The following is a 16,298-nucleotide window of genomic DNA, read 5'->3' as shown; positions in this document are numbered from 1 at the left end:
TTAGGGTTCCGTAGTCAACTAGGAACCCTTATAGTTTCGCCATGTCTGTCTGTCCGTCCGTCCGTCCGTCCACGGATAATCTCAGTAACCGTTAGCACTAGAAAGCTGAAATTTGGTACCAATATGTACATCAATCACGCCGACAAAGTGGTAAAATAAAAAGGGGAAAAAAATGTTTAGTTAGGGTACCCCCCCTACATGTAAAGTGGGGACTGATTTTTTTTTCATTCCAACTCCAACGTGTGATATATGTTGGATAGGTATTTAAAAATGAATAGGGGTTTACTAAGATTGTTTTTTGATAATATTAATATTTTCGGAAATATTCACTGCTAAAGGAAAAAAAAGTGTGTCCCCCCCTCTAACTTTTGAACCATATGTTTAAAAATATGAAAAAAATCACAAAAGTAGAACTTTATAAAGACTTTCTAGGAAAATTGTTTTGAACTTGATAGGTTCAGTAGTTTTTGAGAAAAATACGGAAAACTACGGAACCCTACACTGAGCGTGGCCCGACACGCTCTTGGCCGGTTTTTTTCTTTCATATGTGTAATTTATTTCGGTTTTAAATCCAGTGTTACTTACGCGTTGCCGACCCTTTAAAAATCAGTACATTTCTTTTTCAAAGATCCTTGTTAATTATCGCAAGTGTCTGAAGAAGTGGGTTAAATTGTGGCGTAGGCGAGAGGCTTGTCACTGCAATTAATTATTTTCAAGGCACTGAAGCTTTAGTCTGAACAAGTAATAATATTTTAACTGTCAATATTTTACCCAACAGTGGATAACAGAACGAAACGGCGTCGCAACAAGCCAACGAACAAGCTACAAGATTTCGCCGCGTTCGCCGAGCGACATGAAAATCAACGGACGCATATCTCTCCGCAACTCACTTTAGCTACCTTCCAGTTCTTGAGTTCCAGTAAGTCTTTAACTGTCATTAAGACATATTTATCCATACTAATATTATAAATGGGAAAGTGTGTGTGTCTGTTTGTTTGTCCGTCTTTCACGGCAAAACGGAGCGACGAATTGACGTGATTTTTTAGGTGGAGATAGTTGAAGGGATGGAGAGTGACATAGGCTACTTTTTGTCTCTTTCTAACGCGAGCGAAGCCGGGGGCAAAAGCTAGTATGTTATAAACTGAAATAGATACCATACACTTTTTTTTTTATACTACGTCAGTGGCAAACAAGTATACGGTCCGCCTGATGTAAAGCGGTCACCGTAACCTATGGACGCCTGCAACTCAAACAGTGTCACATGCGCGTTGCCACCCCATTAGAAACTTGTACACTCCCTTTTGCTGTGTTAAGTACACAGCAAAAAGGAGTGTACAAGTTCCAAGGAGGGTTCGGGACACTAAAGAAAAAGTGACCAATGGGCTTGATCGCTTTTTTAACCCCCGACGCAAAAACGATTTGGTGTTATAAGTTTGACGTGTCTGTGTGTCTGTCTGTGTGTGTGTGTCTGTGGCATCGTTGCTCCCGAACGGATGATCCGATTTTGATTTCTTTTTGTTTGAAAACTGAATTAGTCGGGAGTGTTCTTCGCCATGTTTCATGAAAATCGGTTTACTATGTCGGCGGTTATTTCCAAAGTTTAATTTTGTTTTTAGGTTAGTTTGTTACTATATTCCAAATATTATCTACTAGACACTCAAACCCCTGCCCTGCCTGTGTGGTGACGGGTTAAGAATTTCACCACCCCTTCTTCCCGTGGGTGTCGTAGAAGGCGACTATGGGATATGGGTTAAATTGTGGCGTAGGCGAGAGGCTGGCAACCTGTCACTGCAATGTCACAGTTTTGTTTTCTTTCAACCCCTTATTTGCCAAGAGTGGCACTGAAGCTTTAGTAGTTTCATGTGCTCTGCCTACCCCTTTATGGGATACAGGCGTGATTGTATGTATGTATGTATTATCTACTAGATTTTATCCGCGGCTTCGCTGGCGTTAAATCTGAAATTTCAGAGTGCCCCATATAAACTTCCACCCCCCCATTTTAGGGAAGCGGGGGATTAGAAAGAAACAAAAAGTAGCCTATGTCACTTAGGCTTGTGCCGTTTCGTTCGTTGATCGGAGCGCTCCGATCTCGTTCAATCGCCCCCACGAACTAGTTCGCTCTTTTAGGTCTTTGCTCATTTAGTTCAGTCAGACCAGCGACCACTACGGTCGGAAAGATCAGAACGAATGGGACCGACTAGTGTCAAAATGATACGAATATTCCACAGATAATAACAATTCCGGGCCGAAAGGTTGTAAGTAACCGAAGCTTAATATGAAAACTTGACGTTTTTGTGTCGCTTTGCTAAATACCTCGCTCCCGGTCGGCGCCGTCACACTCTTTCTTGATCCAAACCGCTCGCGCTCGCCGATCCTATACTGAACTAAATGAGCAAAGACCGATTCTCAGAGCACGGAAAGATTCAGTTCATTTCGGTCATTGATGGGATTTTATTCCTAACAGTTCATAGTTCGTGAACGACACAAGCCTAATGTCACTCGCCATCCCTTCAACTATCTCCACTTAAATAATCACGACAATTCGTCGCTCCGTTTTGCCGTGAAAGACACACACACACACACTTTCCCATTTATAATATTAGTATGGACAAACTCAAATGGATACACTGACACTGACGACCGGTCTGGCTCAGTCGGTAGTGACCCTGCCTGCTGAGCCGCGGTCCTGGGTTCGAATCCCGGTAAGGGCATTTATTTGTGTGATGAGCACAGATATTTGTTCCTGAGTCATGGATGTTTTCTATGTTATATACATAGAAGTATTAATTTATCTATTTAAGTATGTATGGGTTAATCAACTTTTTCTTGCCTGTTATTGTCATGGTTACGGTCCCCTGAGTCACGCTGGTTTTATGCAAAATTATGCTACTTAAACTATATAAACATGCATTTTTCTGGTGTAGAACAAGCCCTTTCCTTAATTTGCCACCTACAAACATGGACTACATGCATGCTTGCATAATTTCAGTAGCATAATTTTGCATAAAACCAGCGTGACTCAGGGGACCGTAACCATGGCAATAACAGGCAAGAAAAAGTTGATTCATCCGTATATCGTCTCTTAGCACCCATAGTACGAGCTTTGCTTAGTTTGGGGCTCAGTTGATCTGTGTAAGGTGTCCCCCAATTATTATTTTTTTAATTATTTATACCATACACTAAAGAATAAGCGATCAAGCCCTCTGGTGGCGAAGCCGGGAACCAATGGGCTTGATCGCTTTTCCTTTAAAGCTCGGCCACACATGCGCGTTTTGAGAGCGTAGACGGAACGTCAGCGGAGCGTTAGCGGTGCGCCGGACGAACGCTGGCGTTGCGCCCCGCGGACGCCGGCAGGAACGCCGCTGGAGTACCGATCCACAGGCCTTGAGTTCAAATCTCACCCAAGGCAGTAATTTTCCACTTTTTTTTTTCAGGTGTCGAAGCCTTCCGCCCGGACACGGTATCGGAAACTGTACTCCGTCGTCTACTAAAGCAGGACGTCATACACCACATCAAACTGAAGGGGAAGAGTAAAAAGGACAGCAGTACTTATGTCTACCAGCAGGGGAAGCCTGTAAGTTCTTGATCTATTCTCAATGAGGAGGCACACTCAAAGATTATGACAGATGGCGCCACCTTATTAGTTCATTGCACAGATAAAGAGCGAGAAAATGACATTTGTTTTCTCTCTCACATATGACAGTAGTTCTCGAAAAGTTTGTACAAAAATTAAGGGAAAAGTTAATTTTTTTTTAATTCCTTTTTTGTTACCAAGATTTATTTCATGAATTGAGATTTTAGTAAGTTTTATTTGGTCATTAAGGTTCTCTAGTATCTATATTTTCTTAATTATAACAATTATCCTTTATATATTTTACGAAAGTCGACTTATATCACTAAATGTTGGTAACAAAATAGGATCAATTAAAATTTGGTGACGTGGCATTGTACAAAGTTGATGGGAATTGCTGCCATAAAGAATTTCATACGTGAGAGCGAGATGATATTTGTTTTCTCTCTCACATATGAATGTCAGTGACATGCCTAGACACTTGCACAGGCGCCGCCTGGCGGGATAAAATGTCAGTGTGCCTCATTGTACACGTATAAACTCACCAAAAGGGGTAGACAGAGCACATCAAATGCAGTTACTGTGTGAGTAGCCGGGTCCACACTGTCAGCACATATGTCATGTATACCATAGATCAAAGCTAGAGATGGGCCGAATATTCGATAAATATTCGGTATTCGGCATATTCGGCAAGTTTTTCAATGTTCGTATTCGGCCGAATAATTCGGTTTCATTGCCGAAATTTAACGAATAAACAAAGTAAATAACTAATGAAGATCTTACGTATTCCATTGGATAATAAGCTCCTATTTTAGTAGCTTTCTACTAAAAAGAGATAATTACATACCTATGCGTCAAATTATAAATACAATTTTTATTTTTAACAAGCAGAAACGTCTGCTAACGATTCTAAACATTTTTATATTAAAGGAAAAAATGGAAAAATTTACGCTTCCGGCGGGACTTGAACCCGCATCATTTGCAATCCGTGCAAGGCTCTTAACCAATTGAGCTACGAACCAATTGAGCTATTTTTCCATTTTTTCCTTTAATATAAAAATGTTTAGAATCGTTAGCAGACGTTTCTGCTTGTTAAAAATAAATTTAGTATGGGTTAGCACATTGTTACTGGTGAATTCTCAATATAACTTGAGACTCCAGTGCCGTTACAAGATGTAATAGTCTGTCGGTAGATGGCGCTAGACGTCACCCCAAGACGTGTGTACATAAGGAAAGGCATGGAAAGATTTGCGATGTCCGGCGTGGCTTCCGTAGCTCAATTGGTTAAGAGCCTTGCACGGATTGCAAATGATGCGGGTTCAAGTCCCGCCGGAAGCGTAAATTTTTCCATTTTTTCCTTTAATATAAAAATTATAAATACAATTGTTTTGTAAAAAAAGTTAAAAAACCGTAGTTTAAGAGTTGAGAAAAGTTCAGAGTAAATTGTTTAAGTAAGTTTTAGTTATCCACTAAATTGGCTAAATCATAAGAACATAGTTGTAGTAACATATGTGACCATTATCAATCATTTAATTGTTTTAATCTTAACACCCGCATTATAAATATGGCGTAACCGAATATTCGGCCGAATGTTCGGTTCGGTAAGAGCTGGACCGAATGTCCGGCCGAATATTCGTATTCGGCAAAGTCCATATTCGGCCCATCTCTAGATCAAACGTATCTACTTAGCGTGTCAAATGTAGTAAAATCCACTGAGTTGTCCGTCTTTAATCGCAGCTTGCAGCTTTGGACGACCGGTCTGGCTCAGTCTGTAGTGACCCTGCCTGCTGAGCCGCGGTCCTGGGTTCGAATCCCGGTAAGGGCATTTATTTGTGTGATGAGCACAGATATTTGTTCCTGACTCATGGACGTTTTCTATGTATATAAGTATTTGTATATTATATATATCGTTGTCTGAGTACCCACAATATAAGCCTTCTTGAGCTTACCGTGGGGCTCAGTCAATCTGTGTAAGAATGACCTATAATATTTATTTATTTATTTTATTTTTGGGTAATCGCAGCGGACGGATAGACATGGCGAAACTATAACGGTCCAGCCACGACATTGGTCTAAGCGCGACAGCGGTGAGCGGCAGCCATACGTGCGAATGAAAAGTCCCATCGCTGTGTCTCGCTCCAATGTATGGCCGCCGCTCACCGCTGTCGCGCTTAGACCAATGTCGTGGCTGAGCCGTAAGGGTTCCTAGTTGACTACGGAACCCTAAAAAGATAGATAGATTCCTAGATGACTAACGGAAAACCCTAAACACAAGATGGCTTTGGTTTGCCTCTTATATCTCTACATTTGCCCACAGGTGGATTACTTCGTGTTAATCCTGGAAGGTAGAGTCGAGGTGACAGTGGGCCGAGAAAACTTGGTCTTCGAAGCTGGGCCGTTCACATACTTCGGTGTGCAGGCTCTCACGCAAAATATTGGTGTTGGTAAGTACCAAAGACATATATAACTCCGTATAGATAGATAAAGTCTAAGAAAAAAAAACATACCTCAGTACCATACAGATGGATGGCAGTCCTAAACTGTGCTTTTCTCCAGAAACTTCCTGCCCCGCACAGCTAAACTATGGAATGAATTGTCGCCTGCGGTATTTCCGGACCGATACGACCTTCAAATCTTCAAGAAAAGAGCGTACACCCATCTTAAAGTCCGGCAACGCACCTCCAACACCTCTGGTGTTTCTGCTGTCCATGGGCGTTTGCCTCCTAAAAATAACCTTCCCAATTTATGAAAATTAAAAATGAATTCATGTTTTGCAGCGGAATCCCCAACCCCATCAGCAATGGGAAGCCTTCAAAACATAAACATGGACTCGATGCTGCGCCACACTTTCGTGCCTGACTACTCAGTCAGAGCTACAACCGAGTTATTCTACCTGACAGTCAAGAGGGCACTTTACCTGGCGGCGAAACGGGCTACCTTGATGGAGAAGGGAGCTTTGTCGAAAGGAGCTACGAATGATCAACTGGATAATGAGTTAGATAAGGTAAGTGTTTTACTTGATAGTGAAGAGGGCTCTTTACCTGACAGCGAAACGGCTACCTTGATGGAGAAGGGACCGTTGTCTAAAGGAGCTACTAATGGCCAGTTGGACAATGAGTTGGATAAGGTATGTTTTATTAATCCTCTATAGCTCAACTGACTTTTCGATATCAATATAGAGTATTCTCCGTCACACTTTCATGCCTGACTACTCAGTCAGAGCTACAACCGAGCTATGCTACCTGACAGTCAAGAGGGCACTTTACCTGACCGCGAAACGGGCTACCTTGATGGAGAAGGAGCTCAGAGGATGCTACAAAAAAGTGTGTACGATTCTCTTCTCTATAGAAATAAACCCTGAACAAAAACAATTTTAAAGCGTACGTATTAGTATGTTAGGCATAACGTGAAATCTCTGATTCCTGTTATTCCTTGAATATCCTTCCTAATCCTTTCCTTATTTTCCAGCAAATGACGACTTCTACTTGCATGGTTACCAAGAACTTAGTCAAATGCACTAGCACGGCGTCTAACGATGACCCTTCTTCCAGTAGTAATAAGGTTTACTTTATATTCTATTCTAAATATAATATGAAAAAAAAATCATATTAAATGCGAAGTGACTTCCATAATGAAAATGATTCCTTTAGTTTTGGACAAGACTTCACATTGGGGTGAGTTTAACAGTATAAGTAAAACTTAAAATTACGGAATTGCAGTTCTAAATATATAAACTAAATATATAAATTAGAGGGTATATTCTCGAGAAAATATGCTTCGTTTACTGTCTCAGTTTTTTGTTGAATTGATGATTATACCTAGATATTTTTCTGGCACGAACGAAGTGACACTAGTGACTTCCTTCCGATATTTAGTTCAACGATAACGAATATGTCATTAATTATTAGAATTATGTCATTAATTATTGTCGTGTCACTGGATTTTGAGTAGTTTCATGTGCTCTGCCTACCCCGTTTAGGGAATATAGGCTTGAATTTAGGTGTATATAATATTCCGTGTGGTGACGGGATGAGAATTTCATCACCCCCTTTCTTCCCGTGGGTGTCGTAAAAGTCGACTGTGGGATATGGGTTAAATTGCGGCGTAGGCGAGAGCTGGCAACCTGTCACCGCAATGTCACAATTTCGTTTTCATTCAACCCCTTATTTGCCAAGAGTGGCACTGAAACTTGAGTAGTTTCATGTGCTCTGCCTACCCCTTTTTGGGATACAGGCGTGATTGTGTGTGTGTGTGTGTGTGTGTGTGTGTGTGTGTGTATGTATATTATTATAATATTAATGTTTTATACAAATGTTACATGTTTGAAAATAAATGGACAATAATAATAAAACGAACCATATTTTAATAGTTTACATAAGTTCTAACATTATTATTCAAGATTTTAGAGGTTATTATTGGGGGTAATTATTAACCTTATGTAAGGCTATTTTATCGATAAAAGGATTGTCGATGTTATTTTTTATCAAGCACTTGCAACTTGACGTTCGTGCCAGAAAAATGTCTAGGTAATATATATACTGATGATAAAAAAAATATTTGTCCGCGATCTTACATTAGAAGACCTACCTATTGTCCCAGATTTGCAAGAACCTCTTTTTGACACATGATAGTGTCCATAATACGTAAACTCGCGCAACCTAATGAAATTTTAAATAAAATCCTGTAATCATATTTAAAAAAATCAAGTACTTAAAAACAATATTTCGCTAACTTTAAACATAATCTAGCACATGTTACATTTTTGCGGATCTTCGTTAGTGAGTAATTTACGATATTAATTTATCACGCAGGATTTACTTATTATGTCATTTATCGTTCATTTTTATTTTTAAACTAGTGTTGTGGCAGCCTGTCATTTCGATTCAAATGACATTTCAGTAAGTTGATAGAAATCGTACATTTGTTTAAGCGCCTCCTTGTACATAGGGCCTAATCGATTCAACCAATTCGAAATTAATCGTTAGATTTGGCAAACGATACGTCTTAGCCACATCGCAACATACTTCAAAACAAATGTGTCAAAAATGTGAACTTACAAATCCGGGACAATAGGTATATACTGATGATAAAAAAAATATTTGTCCGCGATCTCACATTAGAAGACCTACCTAGCTTTCGGTTCGGCCATTCAAGTCATTCCTTTAGGCTGGATTGACATGCAACTCTTCACAATAGATACATTTTTGTCTCCATTAATTACAGAAGATAAATTCCAATTGTCTTACCTGGGACATTTTTTTCAAAGTTGTCCCCCCCACTTTTTTGTAACATGGGTATTTTTTACGCGATTAATACTCAGAATCGCGATGTCTTTTCGATCCTGATAGGAGAAAAAAAATGTCCCAAGATTTCCATACATTTTTTCGAACCTTCCATTCCGTTACCGCCATACAAAATGTATGAAAAAATGGTAACGGAATGGGAAAAAAACCTTGGGACACTTTTTTTTCTCCTACTAGAATTGAAAGAGCTCGCGATTCTGAGTGGAACCCACATAAAAATTTTCGAATCCAAAAAAAGTGGGGTGGACAACTTTGAAAAAATTCCCGTAAAATAAAAAATGTGTCGCTTAACTTCAAAACTGGGTAAATCCATTCTGCTATAAGGTTGATTAGCTTTCAGATCATATTATATTTTTTTATATATTAAACCTTAAAGCAAAATGGATTTACCCAGGTTTGAAGTTAAGCGACACAAATGCCATTTGAAATCGAACAGAAACTTGATGAAAGGTTAATTAGATTGAAGCTAAATTATTCTTTGATCGAAAACCACGTGTTATCATAGTTACATATTATTTCCAACCTTCCAGAGTCCCGCACATATCATACAACTTAAGCAAGTCACAATACAGAACTCCTCCGAAAAACTATCGTATGACATACGCCATAGCGCTTCAAAATTAAACAAACTTAACTCTCAAGCCAAAAGCTTACCAAGCACCAAACTCGACGAAGATACAGACCCATACGACAAATATATATACAGACAACCCAGTGGCTCCAAAAATTGGCCGAAATTTGACGTTAAAAGTTGGCCAAACACAGCCAAGTCGAGCGAAGAAGTCAAATCTTTCGCGTATCTATGTCCGGAGAAATCAAAATGGCCGTCGTCCGATTTCGATTCGTATGAAATGGCGAAAATGACGGATGACGCTAACAGCTGTGTGGAGTGCGTTAGGAATAACTTTTGGGTGAATAAGTCGATCTTGAACAAGAGTGTGGATAATTTGAATTATGGTTAGAGGTTACTGTTTTTGTACTAAGTAGAATGCTACGAACGAAGAGTCTATTGTTCATCAATTTTTAGCTAATATTAATCAGTATTCTGTTTTAAATTCCTTCTGCTTGTAATATTCTGTTTCTAATGGGGTGGCAACGCGCATGTGACACTGTTTGAGTTGCAGGCGTCCATAGGTTACGGTGACCGCGTTACACCAGGCGGGCCGTATGCTTGTTTGTCACCGACGTAGTATTAAAAAAAAAAATAGGCATAGTTGTCACATCTAGCGACAATCACGCGTCAAATAGCGTGAATTATCAGTACCACTACTCGATACTAGGTGTCAACAGTGTCTCGTCTGCCAAAAATTTAATATTAAAACAGTTTACAACTTATATTACAAGCAGAAGGAATTGAAAACAGAATACTGATTAATACTATTGTAACATTAGCTAAAAATTGGTGAGCATTAGACTCTTCGTTCGTCGCGACATCTATTGACAAGTAGCAGTACTGATAATTTACGCTAGTTGACGCGTGATTGTCGCTAGATGTCACTTAACTATGCCTATACAAATAACCCGCAGTATGGATTTACATACTTCATACTAAGAATCGTACCTCGATTTTTTAGCGCCACCTATTAAATACTATCATAACTACACTGATGATGCCTAGAGATTTTTTTTTTCAAAATGTGTACTGACGTGATATTATGATTTAAAAAAAAGAAATATGTCATTTGTTCTTATAAAAAATAAAAACGCGCAAAAATATTTATGGAAATTATGATTTTGGCTACTTCCAGTCTGCGAACAGCGCCATCTAGTGTTAAGTCTAAAATTCCCATAATTTCAGGGGTACGCTTTTTTGTGTGGGCTTTGTCAGTCCACTATTAAATCGTTCTTGGTGACATTTATTTAAATAAATCCAATACCCGTCCCAACCTTCCAGATCAAAATAAAAAAAAGAAGACCACCTTTCACACTGACTCTTCCCTCCTGACCTTCCACAACCTCTCGCCGGGTTCGAACCCGGGCCCCCGCGCTGACCGGTCCGATTTGGAGAAGACTCGTATAGAGATGGATGAATTGGTCCTCAGGAAGCTGTCCAGGATATTGAAGATCTTGGAGAAGGATTACACTTGACGAGGTCTTGTTTTGATTAGAAATGCCTTACAGGCTAGTTTCCTATACTTATGATAATAGTATTTTATGCAACTGGTGGTTAAAATAGGTCAAAAAAGGCGAGTGGCGTGGATAACAATTTGAGGCGAAGCCGAAAATTGTTAATAAAGACGCCACGAGCATTTTTTGACTCAGTTAAACACCGTTGCATACAATACTTTTTCTACGACCAAGCACTTTGAAAGAAAATTATAAATTCAATAAATACCTACTTTCAGTCATCTTAGTTATCTAGTGGACCACCTACCATTTAGAATATGCAGTTTGAGTGCAAACATGAAAATAAAACTGTCTATGGTATGGTTCTCTGAAGCTTGGCCACTAAGACGAATCGAGCCGAGTTGAATCGAGTTCTCATACATTTGAATGCGATTCGACGCGTCGCCAATGAACGCAGCAGAAAACGAATGAGACTCGATTCTGCGAATGCCAGGCTTTATCTGACATTCTAAGTTTAGAAACAAATGCAACAATATATTTCATACAATATTTTAATTTTCTACGATGAAGTGATTGGTTCGTTAAGTTGGTAGCAATGTATTTACTGAACGTTAACAGCTATATCGTGCTACTGCTACTAAATGTTTTCAGGGTATAGACTAGATAGACTTGTCCTGTCATCTTTTATGTAGGGTTTTAAAGTTCTCTGTACGACCTTGTAACTCAAGAATAACAGTACGGGAGTAGAAAAAATATTTTATGCAGTGCACGAAATAAAGCACCACATAATAGGCTACTTGCCTCCTAGTCAAATCAGCTTCTTTTTAAGAATTGTCAAAACGAATTTGAACGACTTGCTAATATGGAATTTATATGAAATCGAATTGAGGTCACGGTCAACTCAGTTACTTTATAGTATATTACTACTTGAATTATTAAATATCAATTTGATCAAATATAATCCATGTTTTTTATTATAATTATTTGATGCTTTATTTCGTGGATGGTATAAATTTTATTTCAACTTCAGTCAAATTCCCTATTCGAAAAAAAATATGGACAGTAGTTATGTTTAAACATAATTTAAAAGTCAAAGAGAGATATATAAAGTAAATGAATTGACCGTGACGTCACTCCTCAGTATTTCATAGTAATTCCATATTAGCAAATCGTTTTAACAGTTCTTAAAAAGAAACTGATTTGACTAGTAGGAAACTAGCCTATTACGGCTCAGCCACGACATTGGTCTAAGCGCGCCAGCGGTGAGCGGCGGAGATACATTGGAGCGAGACACAGCGATGGGACTTTTCATTCGCACGTATGGCTGCCGCTCACCGCTGTCGCGCTTACCAATGTCGTGGTTGGGCCGTTATATTAGGCGCTGGAACAATAATTTGCATTAGATGACGTGGCCAATGCCAATGATGTTGGTGACATGTTACAGCAACGCCCATTGATAAGCAACCAATAAGTGATTAATTTATTCCTTCGTTTTCAGTTGCTCCAGTCAGTGGATGAGGATATAAGCATCAGTGGCGAACACAAGACTCCGTCAAGACAGGTACTATACACATAATGTACCGGGATTCGAACCCAGGACCGCGGCTTAGCAGGCAGGGTCACTACCGACTGAACCAGACCGATCGGCCATTTATAATATAATCGCCATTATATATTGCTTTGACATAGAGAGAAGGTCTTTTTCCCCTCACTAGCTCGGAAACACGTGTTTTGTCCTTTAATACCAGCGGGTATAAACGCATTTTATCCACTAGTGGGTAAAGTGATTTGACCTTGAATATAGACAAATTTTCTGCTTGAAAACTGATAAAAGTGGGTTAATCTAGTGATGAAGATGATTTACCACCTGTGGAACTACTGGAAGCAGTGATAAACGCGTTTATTACGTTGTACTTTCTTCGCTATAGCGAGGGGAAAAGTTTTGTGTTACACTCGGGTGCAAATGTATTTTACTTCTCGTGTGTTAAAAAACTCGCAAGTTCAGGATTCTATTCTCGAACCACTCGCTTCGCTCGTGGTTCAACTATAGAATCCTTTCGCTTGCTAGTCTTTCAATTTCACACTCGGCGTTAAAATACAACTTTGCACCCTTGTATAACAAATAACTATTAGAATTCAATAATAAAGTTAGGGAAAGTTATTGTCCTAAATTACTTATTTTGTTTATTTATTTAGGAATTAATCTACTATACAAAAGCCGGTCATTCAAGGGTCTTGTGATTGAATGACGTTTCTTGTAGTGATGCCAAAGTATCGGTAATTTAACTTTTTTGCATTGCTCTGGCAAGTCGTCGCGATTTAAGACGCTACGGGAGCGAAAATGCTAAAATGGAAAGGACACCCCTTTCAATTTGGGTACTAGTGTTATTAACTAGATTTATCGAAAAAAAAAATGTACATTTAGAAGAACTCAGTTAAAAAAAATATTGCGAAAAAATCTTTAAAATCGAGGTTCCGCTCTCGACTGTTTCTTCCTTCAAAACTTAATCAATCGTAACGAAATTTGAGAATTTGTATAAAAATGAAATTGTCTGTGTCGGACCTTTTAGTTTTTTTGGCTAATTGTTACCAATTTTGAATATCACACCTTTCTTTGCGCCATAATCAATAAGGCCGTTTTTGGAAATTTTTGATGGGCTCTAGCGTCTTTAAAAATAAGAATATCGAAAAAATCAAAACGGTCCGACACAGATAAAAATAATAATAACCTGTGTTGAAAAAATCAGCCTCTATCTTCAAAAACCAAAGAGGAAATAGTCGAGAGCGTTTGTATGGAGAATTGACCCCTCCTGTATCGTCTTCTAACTTACGCTCGTTATATGTGACGTGTTCTTGTACAATAAAGAACTACTTACTCTTATCTCTCTCTTTCACGAGTTACTAGTACTTCTATCTCTCTCTTTCACAGGTGTCTCCCAACCCCCTCCCCGTCTCGGCGTCTCCGCACACCCGGTCCTCCTTCGCCCCCGGCCAGACATCTGCTCCCCCGAACGGAACGGGGACTACATAGGAGCACGGGACGAGCAGGAAAAACTACTCAAGTAAACCTTATGAAGGTGAAGCTATTTACATGGGTAGCTATCTTACAACGAGCAGTAAAAGCACAGTATAATAAAGAGTATCGTACAGTATGGCCGCTCCCGCTCCCCGCTGAATGTGCCGCCCACCCCCTCTCGGTTACCTCACAGTTACCGCCCGTCAAAAACACGAACAGTCGACCTGTCATATTTCACTCATACAAGCATAGTACGCGTTCACCTACACGAGCTTAGACTGTGTGCTAGGAACGCGCCTCTTTCAATATATTTGACCGCCAGTGTCCGAGGTGTGGTAAAAGCGTATTTTTCTAACGACATATGTCTGACTTTTAGTCTCCATCTGACAATTTTATTTTTTGCTACGGTTACACACATCGCGATAGAATTATTGTAAACTTCATATTCGGCCTACGGCGAATGTGCGTGGCCATACTCAAAGAGGATTGAGTATTATAGAGAGTTACTGTCAAAGTAAAATGTGTAATCACAGTGCGTAGACTGCCATCTCTCGACACAGGCTTAACACTTTTGAACCTCAGTTTTGACAATTTGGCCCATGTTAAAATGTCAAATATTTTTATTAGCGCCATCTAGCCGAGCGTTCCCCAAAGATATAACGCAATCTAGGCCATCGTACCTTTTTCATTATGGTTTCGAGGTACGTTTTTGCTTAGACTTTATCCGTCTATACGGAGTTACATATGTCTTTGCCATACTGTAATACCGCAGAGCAAAGAACTCAAATGCACCTTTGATGTACCTACGCAAATTACCGAAGCTAATGGCAGACGTATCCGATATGTATGATAAATAAATACCGGGTTTCGAACCCAAGACCATCAACTTGGCTGGCATTGTTACTACTAAAGATCGTTATCAGCGTGCTGTATTGGTGGCAGAGTATGGTTGGCAAAAAAACAAATACACAAGTATTTAAAACATTATATACTTAACAAATTATGTAATATATACATATTTATAATTATTTATCTAAATTACATTGAATAAATAACTAAAATTTGTTCAACAGATTTGGCTTCGTGCACTACTTTTGACTTGAACTGGGTACTTGAATAACAATTCTAGATAGTCTTATCTAGAGTGCATTTGATTATTTGGATTAAAATAATATGTCTACACTTCGCGTAATGTATTTTTATGACATAATTAATGTCATTTACGTACCTATATTGTTTTAAAAATATATAGTTCATCGGAAAAGGCTTTGTACCGTAGAGGTGTAATCCTAAGAAGGTAAGTATTTATTTTGTAGTTAAGAAGAAAGTGAATATTTATATGTAAGTATTTGTTTTTTTTGCCAACCGTACCGTTTGCCACGAAAAGTGCACCTTGATAACGATCGCTAGACTTACTACCAACTAGGCCAGACCTCTCGTCATACTTATTATACTCCATCTCAAATACGAAGCACTTGAGCCGTTATGTCATCAGGCGTTAACAATAGGATTAGTGAAAACAAAAGATATCTGGCTGGCCAGAACTTTTTTGGTGTGGTATTTTTTACATGAACTTTCGCTTTACTTGTATGCAGTTTCCACCAACTCCTGCCAACAACTTTACTCCTAATAGAGCATTTCTTTTTTTTGCCATTTTTTTTTACTTTGATTTTTTTAGGGAATTTTAGGTCAATTGTACTCAGAATCACGAGTACTTTCAATCTCACTGAGAGACAAAAAGTGTCCCAGAATTTCTATACATTTTTGTTACCCCACACAACCAAAATCGTATGGGACAATTTTTTAACTACTAGGTTTGAAAAAGCTAGTGATTCTGAGTAGAAATAGCATTTTTTTTTTCAAAAATATCACATTTCATAAAAGTGGCAAAAAAAAGAAATGCTCACAGAAAACAAAAGGCAACCCCATTTGCCCTAAGCCCTTTTTTTGCTTTTGCTATAAACCCTTTTTTTGCTTTTGCTATAAGCCCTTTTGTTAACTTTCAAATACTATCGGGCCTTCGTATTTGAAATGGAGTAGGTATACCTTAACCCTTAAATGCATAGTGATGTATATATGCATCATCTATTTTTGACTCTAATGACAGCATGTCAAAATTCAAATTTGAATAAATCTTCGTCAAGGTCATGCATTTAAGGGTTAATAGAAATAAATAAATCAAATAAACCTTATATGCAAGGCATATGATGAGAACACGATATCGGTCGCATTACGAAAAGTAGAGAATTAATAGAAAAATTTATTAATACATTTTAAAATAAATTAAGTAATTATATTTGTTTCGATGTAGATTAATTAACTCATAATAATGTCGTAAAGT

At 38.7% G+C, this 16,298-nt stretch overlaps 1 protein-coding gene across 1 annotated transcript in view; it reads left to right on the top strand.

Moving 5' to 3' along the window:
• The window catches only part of LOC125240118 (unextended protein-like), a 63,809-nt gene extending 49,662 nt beyond the window's left edge, over nucleotides 1-14,147 (top strand). The window contains exons 10-15 of the mRNA XM_048147963.1: nucleotides 779-919; nucleotides 3,435-3,574; nucleotides 5,889-6,015; nucleotides 6,349-6,575; nucleotides 12,440-12,502; nucleotides 13,871-14,147. Coding sequence (XP_048003920.1) covers nucleotides 779-919; nucleotides 3,435-3,574; nucleotides 5,889-6,015; nucleotides 6,349-6,575; nucleotides 12,440-12,502; nucleotides 13,871-13,972 — 800 coding nt within the window. The 3' untranslated portion in view covers nucleotides 13,973-14,147. The remainder of the gene's footprint in view (nucleotides 1-778; nucleotides 920-3,434; nucleotides 3,575-5,888; nucleotides 6,016-6,348; nucleotides 6,576-12,439; nucleotides 12,503-13,870) is intronic.
• The last annotated feature ends 2,151 nt before the right edge of the window (nucleotides 14,148-16,298 follow it).

This window comes from Leguminivora glycinivorella, chromosome 26 (assembly GCF_023078275.1).
Source record: "Leguminivora glycinivorella isolate SPB_JAAS2020 chromosome 26, LegGlyc_1.1, whole genome shotgun sequence".
NCBI classification, from domain to species: Eukaryota; Metazoa; Arthropoda; class Insecta; order Lepidoptera; family Tortricidae; genus Leguminivora; species Leguminivora glycinivorella.
The sequence above is the reverse complement of the archived record's forward strand: the minus strand, read 5'-3'. Positions and strand labels throughout refer to the sequence as shown.